This window comes from Siniperca chuatsi, linkage group LG15 (assembly GCF_020085105.1).
Source record: "Siniperca chuatsi isolate FFG_IHB_CAS linkage group LG15, ASM2008510v1, whole genome shotgun sequence".
Taxonomy (NCBI): domain Eukaryota; kingdom Metazoa; phylum Chordata; class Actinopteri; order Centrarchiformes; family Sinipercidae; genus Siniperca; species Siniperca chuatsi.
This window is the reverse complement of record NC_058056.1, coordinates 9,867,710-9,883,430: the sequence shown is the minus strand read 5'-3', so window position 1 is coordinate 9,883,430 and position 15,721 is coordinate 9,867,710. Positions and strand designations below refer to the sequence as shown.

At 40.9% G+C, this 15,721-nt stretch overlaps 2 protein-coding genes across 2 annotated transcripts; both read left to right on the top strand.

Annotated features, from left to right (window-relative positions):
- Positions 1-1,831: 1,831 nt before the first annotated feature.
- On the top strand, positions 1,832-3,159 carry olig4 (oligodendrocyte transcription factor 4). Its single transcript, XM_044166168.1, has one exon. It carries the CDS (start codon positions 2,049-2,051, stop codon positions 2,817-2,819), a length of 771 nt encoding a protein of 256 aa, XP_044022103.1. The 5' UTR covers positions 1,832-2,048; the 3' UTR covers positions 2,820-3,159.
- A 3,966-nt stretch (positions 3,160-7,125) lies between these two features.
- On the top strand, positions 7,126-14,121 carry bsdc1 (BSD domain containing 1). The gene is made up of 11 exons (XM_044166625.1): positions 7,126-7,335; positions 7,997-8,051; positions 8,896-9,012; positions 9,192-9,359; positions 9,677-9,731; positions 10,211-10,326; positions 10,496-10,564; positions 11,460-11,544; positions 11,638-12,129; positions 12,290-12,393; positions 12,493-14,121. The coding sequence occupies exons 1-11, from the start codon at positions 7,325-7,327 to the stop codon at positions 12,520-12,522; spliced, it is 1,302 nt and encodes a 433-aa protein (XP_044022560.1). The 5' UTR covers positions 7,126-7,324; the 3' UTR covers positions 12,523-14,121.
- Positions 14,122-15,721: the final 1,600 nt, after the last annotated feature.

The window sequence follows — 15,721 nt, the reverse complement described above, 5'->3', positions numbered from 1 at the left end:
ATATTTTTTATAAGGGATGCTGTATACATGGTTTCTATGGTGATTTATCTGTCACATGACTGATGAATGAATGTTGAATAAGGAAAACAGAAACAGCCTCAGATATCATCCTGATGAAGGCAAGCTAGCCAAAAACATTGAATACAGCGTGGTGTGCTGGAGAAGAGTTGTGTTTTAATTTGGAGCGTATCAAACCACCAATATGCAAACACTTCCATATGAATTGCAAGTCAGTGTAATCTTCAAATTTAGTGCACAGACGACCAGTTTCTACAATCATGAAGCTGCACAAAGACCCCCACGGCTGGAGGAGGACATCTACTGCTGTTGGGTAAATATAAACCAGGGTGTCCTTCTTTGCACAAAAAAGAGTGAAGCAAATCGTTTCTTCGATGAGCTCACAGATGATGGAAACGCATCACCGTCCAGCCTCTAAAATGTTTCTTCTATTTGAGTGGAATAAAACCTTGTATAATCGCTGTGCAATTATTATGTTCCAGGCAAGATTCAATGCGGCATCCAAGGTCCAATGTTTTTGCAAATCTCTTTTGCTCCCCCGGATGGTGTGAACACATGAGCAGAGTATTATAATATTTTCAAACTACTGGCCCTCTAGCTCTGCCTCACTGGAGGCTTTGCTTGGCAGAAGGCGGCAGGAAATTCCTGAGCTGAGCGGTGAAATCCAGCCTGTGAACACTGCCGAGAGAAATGTTAAAAAGTCAGCTTGATCTAGCCACAAGATTAGATCAACAGATGCTGGACATTAAGCCTGGTAGGAATGTGTATGGCCTGAATGGAAACTTACCTATCTGAGATAAGTATACAGTTCCTTAAAAGTTTGTCACATGTTCCTGACAGCCGACATTTCATATCAAGAGAAAGTAAATGTGAAAAAATACTTCAAGTGTGAATAACCCCGAGAAAGTGCTAGTAGCTTTACGGTTGAATTAGGGGAAGACAATGCTGTGCCCACTCTTTAGTATCTTTTTAACTACCTCCTCCCCAACTGAAGGACCCCCTTCCAGTGATAGTGATGTGATTTCACAGACTGTTTGGGGAGCCAAGTCAAATTTATCTGACCCCTTTTGTCTTGAGCTCCTGGTTGAATTGTACCTAGTCTGCCATTAACACTGCTCTTTACATGTTTAAGCACCTCATATGGTGCTTCATACCTTTCTCTAACGTGTCTCATGGATACCATATGTAAATAAGGCCTCTAAGGCATCATATCTGGTGTTATGAGACAGAGCAATACAAATGTGGTGTGTTTCACTCACTTGAGCAGATCTGTGGTTCACAGTCTCACTTTTACTTCACTTTGAATGTCTGTGTATGGTGAGTAAAGCCCCATATAAGTGCAACGTGAGGGATCAAACATCACACATTTCTATTGACTCCATATTAGCATGATTACATTAACCTTGTCTGTTTGTTGGAATCTAAAATAAATAATCTGCCTACTTGCTAAATTGAACATTTTAACTTTTGATCCAATTTCATGTTCACTCGTGCACTGCACAACATGCACAACTATCTAATGGAAGTTTTGGGATAGCCCTAGATAACTCCTGGGTGTACAGCTTAACACAACATGTGAGCATACCCCTGTTTTGGTTAATGTGTAGGGGGTTCATCAGGGTTGGGGGAGTTAAATGTGGGTGTGGGAAGGTGAAGTGGGGGCTGCAGGAAGGAGGTGTGTGTGGGGGGTGGGTGGTAGGGGGTGAGAGTGTGTCCCTTCTGCAATTGGCTGTGGCTCTAAGTGTCTCATTATGCAGCTTTATTGTTCCTTTGTTGTGCTGGCGGTATAAATACACCCCAGTGGGCCCAGAGGGTGACAGTTTAGACAGATTCACTCCTGTGGACAGACTGATCATTAGACTCAACAGCACAAATTCTGAGAGGAGTGAGACTGTGGTGACACTACAGGGAACAGCTTGCAAGCAGAGAACTAGGAAGCATCTGTAGAATAACCCAAGCTACTAGCATTTAGGGTAGTATTTTTGGATAATATTTCAATTTGTGCCCCACTTTCCTCTGCTTCAACCGAGATGGATTCCGACTCTGGCTCCACCTGCAGCCGCTCCTCATCCCCAGACCTGGTGGTGGACGACTCTGCTGGGAGCTTCTTCTCCAACAAGATGTTCCAGACGTACTGCCAAGAACACAGAGCAGACAGCGAGGCCAGCCAGGGCAGGACGGAGCGCTGCAGTGGGGGCGGTAAGACCAAGACCAGGTCTGACCTCAGCAAGGACGAGGTACAAGACCTGAGACTGAAAGTCAACAGTCGGGAGAGGAAAAGGATGCATGATCTTAACCAGGCGATGGACGGCCTGAGGGAGGTCATGCCCTACGCTCATGGACCTTCAGTCCGCAAGCTGTCGAAAATCTCCACCTTGCTGCTAGCTCGCAACTACATCCTCATGCTGTCCAGCTCCTTGGAGGAGATGAAAAAGTTGGTGGGGGATGTTTATGGAGGAAGTGCTGCTGTCCAGAGCCGCACCGCTGCCCACCCCGCCATTACCCCTGCAGCCCCCACTGCCCACCTCCCTCTGCATCCTCTGGCCCAGTCTCTGCACTCTCTGGTGGGCAGCACACCTTCAACTCTCCAGCATCACTCAACTTCTACAGCCCCACCCCCGCACTCCCCTCCATCCGCCAGCTTCCTGGGTTTTCATGCTCCAGTCCAGGGCCTTCTGAAGGACCCCCTCCACCTGGCCAGCTCCTACAGGCACTTCCCGGGCATGCCCTGCCCCTGCTCACTCTGCCAACCTTTGCCCACCACTACTGCTACATTACACAGCCTGTCTATGACCAAGTGAGCAGGACTCTTTTAGAACTGACCTCTACTGTTTGGATCAACGCAATGAACCAAGCAGCTCACAGAAGATTGTTAAACGAACTGCCAAAATGATGGCTGGTGCCAGAACTTGTACATACTGTATATATCTTCTGCCATGCAAACCGCTGCTACTTTTTTTTTTATCATTTATCTCGTCTGCATTGTTTATACAGGAATATTCTAAATGCACTAGGGATTCTATCAGAATAGCAAACACTGTAATTTATCTGATATCTGTGGTGATGAAACGTCACAAATGGAACTGATGTGGCCTATTGTGCAGGATTTCTATTTTCCTAAATTAAAATTTTGTTATAATACCTCTTGTTCGCATTCCTCTTTTCATGAATGTACTCTTTAAATTAACACTGTATACTATTTTTTTTTCCCTGACTGCAGTTAATTTTGTATTTGTGGTAGTTTTGTCTGAACAAGTCATATTTTTGAAAAACAAACAATGTCTGCCATGTACTGTTTCTTTTTAAAAGGCAGCTACTTTTCTGGAAGGGTTTCTAGACACATACATAGAAATACACAGCAGCTGTATCAAAACAATACAACAACATCTTCTTTAACTAAACAGAAGGGGTTTTATTGGTGTTTGGAAGGACAGGAGGTGCAGTGCAAAAATGGATATTTAGGAAAGTCATTGGTTGCTAACCAGCTTTGGACAGACTGACCTCTAAAGTGCTAAAGAGGGACAGAAGGACCAGACAATACGCCAACACAGAGGCTGAATGTGGTGTTCTTGAGCCAGGGGACCATCCATCTTCACCTCAACAGGGTGTAGGAGATGAAAGGACGGCACAGGCGCCAGGAAGGCACGTCACTTTTGTCTAACACAGGCGAGGGACATAGTCATGTCCTTAGCTCTAGGCAAACGATTTGTCTCTGTCTCATAAGAACATGGATATGGGCACACAAAGGGCAAATTTAAAGCAGAGGACATAATGCGATCAGTCTAAAAAAAGTTTCTATAAAAGCATACTGGATTATAACTTGTAGATGTGTAGAAAATATTTCCACATGACAACAACACACATTTGTAATCAAATTTTGTTGCATTTGTGTTAAAAATCAAGTGCTAGCTTATTCATAACAATGATTAATCCACTAAACCACAAACATAACTGTTATTCACACTGATTTCCATGAACATGATTTAGTCAAACAACCCAACAATGGCTGGCCTTCACTTAGCAACAAATCAAGCGTGTAAAATACATGCTTATCCTCCCACGGCTGACAGATGAGTTGGAGATCAGGGGAGAAATGAAGAGATGTAACTCATTCTCACCCACCTCCCTTCTACCACACCTCCTCCTCCTGAGAGCCCTGAATAGGTTTGAACAATAGCCATGCGTGGGACACAAAGGCCGGAGGAGTCCAAGCTCTCGTGCCTGGGACACAGACCCCCTCCATTCAATCTACATTTCATCATGGTAACAAGCGCTGTCGGGCCAAAAGGCCTGACACCCTCGCTCAACACAAAGGCGGTTAGCTCTAATATATGAGGCTATTGACACTGAAAAGGGCCCCTGTCAGTACTAAGGAATTGTCAGCTGTGGGATGTCTCAGTGGGGGGAGGCAGCTGCCAGCCAAACCAAGCGCTGGAGCTTCTGTCGTGGGGACCGGCGCTGCAGCGTCACCTGGTCCCTGGTCCCTTGACACAGAGACCTTGGGTCCTCCCACAAGGCCCCCCTTTATTTGGGCACAGGTGGGAATGGGAAGCAGAACACATTGTGGAGATTAGTGGGGATCGGCCTCCCTTTGCTCTAGGTAGATGATTAGAGACACTGACTTGTGCAAAGCTGGTGTTTCCTGATCGGCACCAGATGGTGTTAACCCACGGTGTGGCATCAGCAGTCTGGAGAGTGTGTGTGTGTGGGTGTGATGTGTGTGGTGTGTGGTGTGTAATGGATATGCTTCTTAAATCATACAATATGGGCAGGTCCTCTGTGTGCCATTATGGTCAGCCGCTGCTGTCATCATGGTGCTCTTTAGCATACGCTAACCAGCAGTGGCAGCACTGGTTCTAGTCATAATGTTGTGCACAGTTAACTCTGAAAATTAAACAGAGTGAAACAGAAAAGGGTCATTTTAGCAGGGGTGGAGGAAATATTCAGATCCTTTATTTAAGTAGTAATACTACAATATAAAAATACTCTATTACAAGTAATGGTCCTGCATTCAACATCCTACTTAAGTAAAACTGAAGAAGTATTATCAAAAAAATGTGAAGTAACAAAAGTAAAAGTGCCAAATGGCCCTTTTCATAGTGAACTGTATATCACAGGATTATCAGCACTGATTCATTAATGTGTGACTAGCATTTTTGTTGTAGTTGGTTTAGGTGGAGGTTTTAAATACTTTATTAAGTGTTGGGCAGTTTAATCTAAGAAAACCTCAATCTTATACAGACATTTCAAAAATTCACTCCATTTTGCAGTGCAGTAACAATATTTCAACCAATTTTTAATCATTGTTTAAAAATACTCTACAAACGAGTGTCTGTAACTTGAAACAAGAAAGAATAAGGCACGTTATGACACTAGGCTTATGAAAAATGTTATGTAGAAAATTCTTGAAACAAGTTCATTTGCATTGAAAACAGGATTAAATAATCCTACAACACTGGCAGCTTTTTAAAAGGTTTTATAAGAAAAAAAGTACAAAATTTGCCTCTAAAATATAGTTATGTAGAAGTATAAAATAAAATGGAAGTACTTAAGTAAAGAGCAAATACCTTAAACTATGTTTAAGTACAATACTTAGTTACCAATACTGAAGTACAGTACTTAGTTATTTTCCACCACTGCATTTCAGTATTCCAGATTAACCATAATGGATGGAAGGAATTCAATAGATTCTTATATAGAGGAGAGTGACAGCTCATAACATAAATGTTCTATATTTTCTTCACAAACAACTACACGTCAGATTAAGTACTTACGATATGCAAGAATTGCAAAAATCAAAGACACAAAAGTCTTTAACAACACATGGGATGCGGTGATGATATTACACATTACCCTTTTGTGCATTAAATGTCAAGCAAACACTATCACACCATGGCCATGTAGACAGATGGATAAGTTAACTGCTTCACATATTGATCAATAGTGGAGTACTTGGCTCACAACTTGGCTCAGCGCAACCTGCATTGACAGAGTTAATTAGGGGACTGAAAGACCCAATTAAGAGGATGGAGGGGCTGAACAGGGGAGACATATTGCTGGACATAAGCACACATTGTGCAGAGTCTGGATAAAGGGGAACTTCAATTAAGGGAGAACACACTTCCAGGGGCTTGTTGCCTGTTCTTTTTCATTTTGAGCTCAGTAAAGCCTACAGCCCCCTTTTCACCCAGAATACTGATGAGGGGAAAGCCCAGCTGCTGGTAGGTCAACACGCATATGCAATATGGTGTGCACATGTGCTCACATGCACAGCCACAGATGTACTGAGAGCAGGAGATTGATGAGGGGACTCAGATTGGAATTGCTAAAGACTGATTAGCCAACATAATGGGCCCAAGAAGAAGAGATTTTATCTGGATTCATTTGTTCATATGCAGCTTATTGGTTAAATGAGTTTCAATTAAAAGAAAACAACTTGCATATGCTTAAATCGTTAGTCTCCCTCATGGAAGCATTGTGTTAGTTTTTTCCCCTCCTTTCTTTTGATGCACTTCTGCAAACTGTATTCTAAAACTGCAGTGATGGTTGCTTCACATGCATTTGCTTAACTTTTGATGATTTCTGCTTCTTTTTGACAAAGTTCTCTTTTCTTTTCACACAGCTATCAAATAGAAAGCATGGTTTGCAGAGCATTTAACACAAGTGTCTACACTGAGTGCAGATTGCAAATGACAGGCTCATTCACTGTATAAATATGCAGAAGTACAAAACTTCTGATGTGATTAACGGTATAAAGTCACATGCAAAGGTTGGTTACCTGTTGTTTGTCAAAAAAAATGTACAAACTCAGGCGTGTTGTTATATATTTAGCTGTCTTTCTTGAGTGTTGTCTTTTTAGACACCAGTATGTGATTTTGACAATTGTATGACGAGTTTTTGGAAACATTAAACCTTTTGCATGCACCAACACTGTGTTTGTGTCACCTATTCTCAAAACTCTCGTTTCTAATACTATATCAATACAATAGAGAACAACTGAAAGTTCGCTCATTCTCTTAGGTTCATGTTGCCCATGTACTTCCAAAAATACAGTAGCCTTTGCTGTCTTTAGCGTTGTCGTCCTATTTGGTCCTCTGCAGCCACCATAGATTGCGCAAAGACTTTAAAACATTGCTGTTTACAAGCGGTAAAAGACAAGTAGTGAAAACAGTGATTTCAATCTGTATGTGTCAATGTGATCTGTATATCGCAGAGGGGAAGTCATATTGAATCACGTGTGTATTTTTTCGAAGCCATGCAACCGGGGTTAGAGTTCAGTAAATACTGATGATGTCATCGTCTGAAGATGGCTGAAGGGTGAGAGTGAACTCGCAAATTATTTTTTGTTTTAAAATATAATATAGCAGAGAGCACCGAGGTCGTGTACACGTTGCGCCCCATGTTGCGTTGTGTGCCTAATAAGATTTGGTGTAATTACTTTGTTTAAACGCTGTAAGTTACTTTACAGCTCACCGAATCAGTTAAGGAAGTGCATTTGTTTACCAAAACATAGCCTGGCTAGCGTTAGCATAACCTGGTTAGCTATGGTGTAACGTTAACGTTAGAGCAGTTTAAATCACGCAGTAAAAACCATGGGCTGTATACGTGCTTAATTTTTACATCTAACGTTTATGTTCAGCCTTACCAATCGCACTTTGGCTTGTTTCGACAATTTAGCTTGCGTGGCACCGATAGCTGACGGTAGCTAACTCGTTTAGCTTGCTAGGTTCTGTGTGTGTGTGTGTGTGTGTGAGAGAGTTAGCTAGCTAGAGATACCTTGAGAAAGTCATCAGCTAACAGTCAATAACTAAGTCTAAATTTACTAAATAAGTCAAGTCTCGCTAAATTGATAAGCCATTTTGATCTTTTGATAAATGTAAAACGGTCCTGCAGTTGTGGTGTAATGTTTGTGCAGATCTTTTCTCTGCTGTTTTGGTTTTGAAAAGTAGCTAATTTCTAAATGTCCGTATGATTACAGAGAAGGCTGGTGGGGAGGCTGGCTTCAGCAGAGCTTCCAGGCCGTCAAAGAAAAGGTAACCCACAAATGGAAGTCATCCACATCATGGAATTTAGTTCTGTATCTTTAGTTGCTGCTCAGCATTTACAATATTTTGTCTGATGTTGCTCTGAGGATTTCATAACACGTTTCAGTAGATACCTAAAACAGGAGATTTTAGTGAACAACACACAGTATCCACATAGTTGTCGTGAAAGATTAGAGCTGAAACTTATAGATACCCAGGCATCATTATTTGTGACAAAGTAAAAGTCATGGATAATACTGCAGGTCTACAAAGAGTCACCAATGGCTGTATTTATTATTATTATTATTATTATTATTTTTACAAATAACTTAAACTCCTCAAGTGCACAAAAGCTGACCACACAGCTTTACAGCTTGTCCAAGCTATGTCCAAATCTGTTGTCATGCTTTCAGTGGTTGCATGATTTGGGGACCTTTACCTCTGTCAATACAAACTGGTTGCACAGCATTGTTAGGGTAAAAGGCAAGCTCAAACTCCCCCAGCTATCTGTTAGCATGAGCAGACTATCAAGAAAGTTACAGCTATTCAATTCTCAGAACATTCCTTGTACAAAGACATTTCAGGTTTGATGTTTTAGGAAGACGTAGAACAAATGCAAATTTGTTACTCAAAGACCAGATGTAAATCAGACCGCATTAATAAAAGTTATTTTTACTGCTTTTCCTAAAGTTTTTAAATTTATGTTCTATCTTTGTTATGTATTGTTGGTGTAAACTGTATTTCTTGTGTTATTTCTATGTTGTTTTTTATGTACACACACACACACTTGTCTGAAACAAGAATTTCCTAATGGAGATGATTTTAATCTTCATTATTTAACTTTTCTGTGCAGTCATCTGAGGCCTTAGAATTCCTAAAGCGAGACCTGACAGAGTTCTCCACTGTGGTCCAACATGACACAACCTGCTCACTTGTGGCTACAGCCACTGCTGTCAGAAACAAGCTTGCGGTAATGTGCAGCCTTCACCTTGGTCATTGTTGTTTTTATCTAAATATCTCCTATTTATTTGGTCAAATGCAGGTTGAATGTGTGTTCAGTAGACCCACGTCATGTGCATGCCTCCCATATAAAAGGGGTATTGGTTTCTAAATACCAAATCTACGCTCTCTATTTATACTGCATTCCAGGTGGAAGGTTCCTCTGAAACCACAGAAAAGGTGAAGAAAAGCCTCTCTAGTTTCTTAGGGGTGATCTCAGATACACTTGCTCCACCCCCAGATAAAACCATTGACTGTGACGTAATCACATTGGTGGCGACGCCAGCAGGAACTACAGAGGTCTACGACAGTTCTAAGGTGGGCAGCAGTTGTAAAAATTGACTAGCGTCATCTGTTAATATGACAAGTCGACTGTATCACAAACAAGTAGTTTCTAAATGATAAAACAGCAGAGTTAAGCATGATCCTTGTGCAGGGGTTCATGTGAATCAACAACTGAATGGGAAACGTAACTTTTTGGTTAATCTCCCTGAAAATATTGAACAAAGTGTCGATTTAGGACTGATTTAGTTTTCTAATGTTTTGTTATAAGAGGCTACAGGACAGTGAAAGTGAGCACATGATGTGCATGTGGAAACAAAACAACCACAGCTAAGGATTTGTTTTTCCTGCAGGCACGTCTCTACAGTTTGCAAGCTGATCCTGCTACATACTGCAATGAGCCTGATGGTAAGAAGTGAAGTAGTGCAAGGCCTCCACCAGAATGTTAGCCTAGTATTAGTTATAATATGTTTGAAGTAAGGTATTCTTTCATTTGTCATGCTTCTGACTATGTATAGTAGACGTTCACAATGTATATAGTATTATAGTTTTTAAGATTACTTATTATTTATACTACGCATCTGTTTTTGTTCCTCTTGCTGCTGTGACACATTTTCCTGTATCGGATCATAAATGTTATCCGCCTTTTTAAAAGCAGCCCTCACAACTTTAAGTCATTTTTGTTCACCATTCTTCAAACATTACCAGGATTTGAATGCTAATGAGTAATGGAACTATTAGTCAGTGCTGATTTGCTGGATTTGTTTGATTTGTGTGGTGACCAACCAAAATGTGGTAATTGTAAGGTGGATGGGATAATGCATGCTTTCTTAATATTTGCAGATGCTCTTTGGTATCTTTTTGAGTGCATTTTAATTTGTGTCCAGGTCCCCCAGAGCAGTTTGACAACTGGCTGTCCACCTTCAGTTTGGAAGATAAAAAGGGAGAAATCTCAGAGCTTTTGGTCAACAGTCCCTCTATACGATCCCTTTACACCAAAATGGTATGTATTGTTGTTTTTGTCAACACTTATTCTTATGGAGCACAGCTTCCAGTTTAATAAATTACATTATACAGTTGGCAGACGCTTTTGTCCAAAGCAACCTACAATAAGTGCTTTCAAACGCAACGAGAACTAGACGTCCTCAATACGTTTTTTTTTTTATTCACAGGTTCCAGCAGCTGTAGCCCATTCAGAATTCTGGCAGAGGTATTTCTACAAAGTCTTCCAGTTGGACCAGGTAATCATGCTATTTTCTATGGTGTATTCTAAACTGCAGACTGTCCTCAACATGCAAAGTAGCCTTTCCCATCAGCTCAATTCATTGTCTTGGGTGCCGCCTGCTGGTCGATTTCATAGCTACCTCGGGCACAAGTCACAATGCAGGATTTGTCCTGGTTTAAAATGAGGGAAAGGTGGTGTCTCAACTGTAACATACTGAATCTTGATTTGTTTAAGTAGGGGAAAAAATGTAAACATGCTCGAGGTCTAAAGTCACTGCCAGTGGCTCCATCTGCGTACTGTGCCTGTAGAAAGCACTGGTTTTGTGTTATATGATCCTATAACACTTTAGGTGAAAAATGATTGTGATTTGGTCTTAAAACATGTTTGAATTTAAACAATATAGGGACATCGTTTACCTCATGTTACTCAAACGTCAACCAAAACAGATCTTTTTCAAAATATACAATACCAGAAAAATAGTAACACCAGAATAAGTTAATGCAATCCAACCATTACAGTACAACAGTCCTTCAGTCAGGAAGCTGAAGCTGACGGTATCATATTCTGCTTTTTGACACTGTGTTAAAGAGGTGTCGACTCTCGTTCAACTCTAAGGTCATTTTGAAGCTGAAGTCTGTGGTAGTGTTGTATTAATGAAACTGTTTCTAAAATATATTTGAAAAAACGGCATTCTCAAGGAGAGCTAAATATATTCAAGAACATGAAGGTGGAACAGAATTTTAGCCACCTTTTTGTATTAAAAAAAAACAAACAACAAAAATGTATGCAAGAATAGCCAATGCAACACATTCATTTTGTTATGAAGGTCGCGGGGGAAAAAAGACGATACACACATTGAAATTCTTGAATAATTGCAAATATTAAAAATTCACTCTGATTGTGTCTTCTAGGAGGAGGCGAGGAGAGTGGCATTGAAGCAGAGGGCAGAACAGCCCACACACACAGAGACCCTGGGCTGGGAGGAGGAGGAGGAGGGTATGCTATCCTCAGTTTTACATTGTTAAGAAACTGATTAACTTTCAAACCTGTCACTTACACTGCCTCTGATATTCCTGCTGTTACTGACAGATGACTTCCTCGGCGCCACGTCATCATCTCAACTCAACTTTACACCCCCGTTGGACAACAGCTCGACGCAGCTGCCCACGACCTCGACAGCTCCCACAGGGACGACTCTGCTGAGCCCCGTCGTGTCTCCCAGTGAAGAGCGTGACGCCACCCTCTCATTTAGCAGCGACAGCGTCAGCCTGCCGACGCAGGTGGAGGTGCGGCCAGAGCCCGTTGCCACGGAGCTGGCCAAGAAACTGACAGAAGCTAGCTTGGAAGATGTTGTAGACAAGACACAAGAAGAGCAGAGGCCTGGAAAGAGTAACTTACCTCTTGAGGCTCAAGTGGAAGCTGTAACCCAGCCAGAGGTCACTGTTGATGGGGTGTCAGTGCGGGCTTCGGCCCCCACCTCTAAACCAGAAGCAGGAAAGGATGAGGGGCCGCAGGACCTGAGAGTGTTCGAGCTTAATTCTGACAGCGGGAAATCTACGCCCTCTAACAATGGCAAGAAAGGTATGATGACTTTCAGTTGGCAGTGAGATTCTTACTGTTCCAGCACGGGAGTATAAATTTAAACAGGATTAAGTTCAGTGATGTGGTTATGAGTTTTCCACTAAATAGGCTTAGAAGAAGCAGCAGCAGAAGTTCTAAATTAGTCTTTTTCCACCTCCAGGGTCCAGCACTGATGTCAGTGAGGACTGGGAGAAAGACTTTGACCTGGACATGACAGAAGAAGAAGTCCAACTGGCACTCTCTAAAATAGAGGCTTCTGGAGAGGTTAGTGTTAAGTTACCGTTGTGACATTTACCAGAATCGTAAATTAAAATGTACAAAATTGAGAATGTTTTATTAACCCCCTTTTCCCTTTCTTTCCAGATCGACGAAGACTGGGAGAACTGGGACTGAGAGCCACTGCGACACGAACTCTGTCCCGCCATTAAAGCTAGTTCTCGGCAGACGAACCATGCTTAACGTGTTTTAACTCTTTGTCCACACTGTCACCATGTCCTGATTGTCAGTAGAGGATTTTCCGCTGGGTTTGGACCATATTGGTAAACCTGTTGAAAAGAGCAACGGGAAGACCAAGGCAATAAGAATTAGACTGCTCCGTCAGCTGTCATTTTAGTGCAGATAGGCCGCTAGAAAGGGTAATGACTCAGGTCTTGGCTATTTCTTGGAGTAACTTCTGACTTAGAGAGCATATGACACTAGTAATAGACAGAGGTTGTAATAATTGTGACCTTAAAGCTGAAGGACACACAGTGACAAGTCAGAATGTGAAAGGTTTCATCGCAGCAGGAGAGGAGCTGTTTTCCCTTTTTCTTTATGCCATTAAGTACATCATGTATGTTGCGAGTGTATTTCAAGTTGAGCAATGACTTAACTGCAGGCTGCAAAATAGCCATAAACTGTAATGCTGCTTGTCACCTTTCTAAGATGAAATGCTCTGCAAGTGATTTTTGAATGGTGATGATCGATTGATTTAATTCTGCCTGTGCCCCTTTCTTTCTTTCTTTCTCATCTTTATTATGCAAGTGAATCTTCAAAATGGAAAAAATATATATATTTTGGCCTTCATTTATAGAGCACTTTTCATTTTGGATTCACTCCCAACTCTAAATATATGGCCTTGTTAAACACACAGTAGTGTGACGATGTAATCCAAATGTCTTTGTTACAAGTCAGTGATCTGAAACACAACCAGCTAATGGCTCATTATTAGTTCTTTCCCTTCTCTGTCGTATCTTGTGATTCATTTGAATATATGAGCTTGTTGCGGGCTACATGTAACTTGTCACTTTTAAGTGTTTCACTTCTTTGAGTTGTTTATCCGATTGTCTTATTCGGGTAGAGGGAATTCATTAATTATCATGTCATTATTGTCATTAAGAGAGAAGTCATCTTTGACTTAAAGATAATTCAAAGTGGTCCTGGATACCGGATTCTTTGGCTTGAAATTGAGGGTAGCAACGCGTGTTATTTACTTGTAGAGGAGAATATGACAAATCTGTGAAGTTTTAAGTTTCTCTGCCGGCCCATGTTTGGAACAAAATAGTTCAGCAGGCAGTGTGCCAAGTAGACCAAGGAGCAACGTGAGCACGCTCCATGCTTTCCTGATTTCCTTTTCCATCATCTGCAATGTAACTGAGAAAAATAATCCTAGAGATGTAATATTTATACTAAAATAAATGCTTAATTATTGTATTATGTGCTTTGGATTGCATGTCTTTGCAACAACATGCAAAACATTGTGCAGATGATTTACTGTTGAGTTGTATGTTTTTTGGTAACGACATTGGCTGTTCTTCAGGTTTTTGTGTTCTGACAATGTGTTGCATGTCTATAATTCTCGGCTGTGTAGTCCCTTCACCTTCACACTTTGAACTAATCAAAGCTGTTCTGCACCATCTGTTTTCAAAGCTGTCAAGTTCTTTTTTTTTTTTAAAGTCAAGTATTTCACAATATTTTTCAAAAGATCATTGTCATTAAAGGATTCATGGCTAATGGGCTTAGTGTCATGCATTAAGAAATAATCTGGTATGGCCATTTTGCTACTAAAGAAAAATCTGACCGTTGAAACCAGACTAGGCTACAAAAACATAATTAGTGGAGTATTGAGTATCTATTTACAGTGCAAGCAGTTAACCGGAAATCACCGCTCACACCAAAACCCCTCCACCTCATGTGAGTATGTAAAAGTACTCCGCTGTGATTAATATTTTGTTTAACATGGTTTTCCCACATAAAACGTTAAAAACAACAACTGGAAGCACATCTACTCTTTATAGTGTGTTCACATTGTTATGTAACATTAGTAGATAATGGATGGAAGCTCCAGGGTCCGGTTTGCATTCAAAAACTGCGCACTACCATGTTTGCTGTCAAAACTTTTACTATGCTAGCACCGGTGGCATTGTGAGTGGCTTTCGAATTTGTGACATACCAAATCTAGCTTGCCCGGAGTCGTTTGAATCTCAGATTTTAGGTAAGTGTACCTTCAGTAGAGGAATGTGAAAACACGTCTCTAGTGACACACTTTGCACAGATACAACTAAGAATAGTCAAGGTCTGACATTGAAAACACATAAACATAAGAAACACATTTTCTCCTGGGAGATGCCACTAGAGAAGAGTTTTATTGCTATCTGTGCCACCGTACATAAATATATAGCTGTCTGTGGGTGGGGACTTTACAGACGAACAGTAGATACTATGAACAATAGTCACTAATGCAAAAAAAAATTCCAATGTTATTTTTAGAATTTAATGTGAATTTGTGGTACTGTGTGAAGTTCACAGTTCACACGGAAACAATGTGGGTGGACACTTCTGGTTTGTCTGACTAAAACTTTGTCCCTCTGCACAGTATACAGCATATGCTGAATATCATTTACAAATTCTGGTCATTCTATTTTGCATATTGAGGACTGTAGATTGGGTGTTTAGTTGTAATGACTAATCATTTTTTTTACCCCTTAAAATACAGTCTCCCCCCTCCCTTCAGTAGTTTTAAGATTGGAGAAACTAAACTAAAACTAAAAAATCCTTTTTATTGAAGCACAAGAATTGTTTACACTGAGTGAAATATTCAAACCCAAGATTATGCCATTAAATGGAAATATTCTAGATGGCTTGAGTGTCATTTTGTACACACATTCTGCTTGAAATCGTTGGTATCTTTGGAAACTTTAGGACCTCCAGTACAACTCAAAATAAACTTCTGTGGGTTTGAACAGTGTTTGGCTACACAGCATGTGTTTGTAATGAATGGTGGGTCAGTGAGGTTTGAATACATTATAAATGTGAATGTGTACAAGATTCATAATGTAAAGAGGAAGCAGTGTCTGCATGTTAAAAATCACTGCGTGCAGTATAAAAAATGGGTCACCTGATGGCGCTGTTGCTCCATTTAGGCCGCCCCAGTCACAACCTGCCACTCCTTTTCTTCCAGCTGCAGCATCCATCTCACTGACATGGATTGGCCACACGTTCTCACATACCATTGTTCATCATCAGCTGCATTAATAATAATAATAATAATAATTTCTGCAATCTTTTTTCATTTTAACATAGAATCTCTCTGAATTTTCTTCTCTTAATTTCA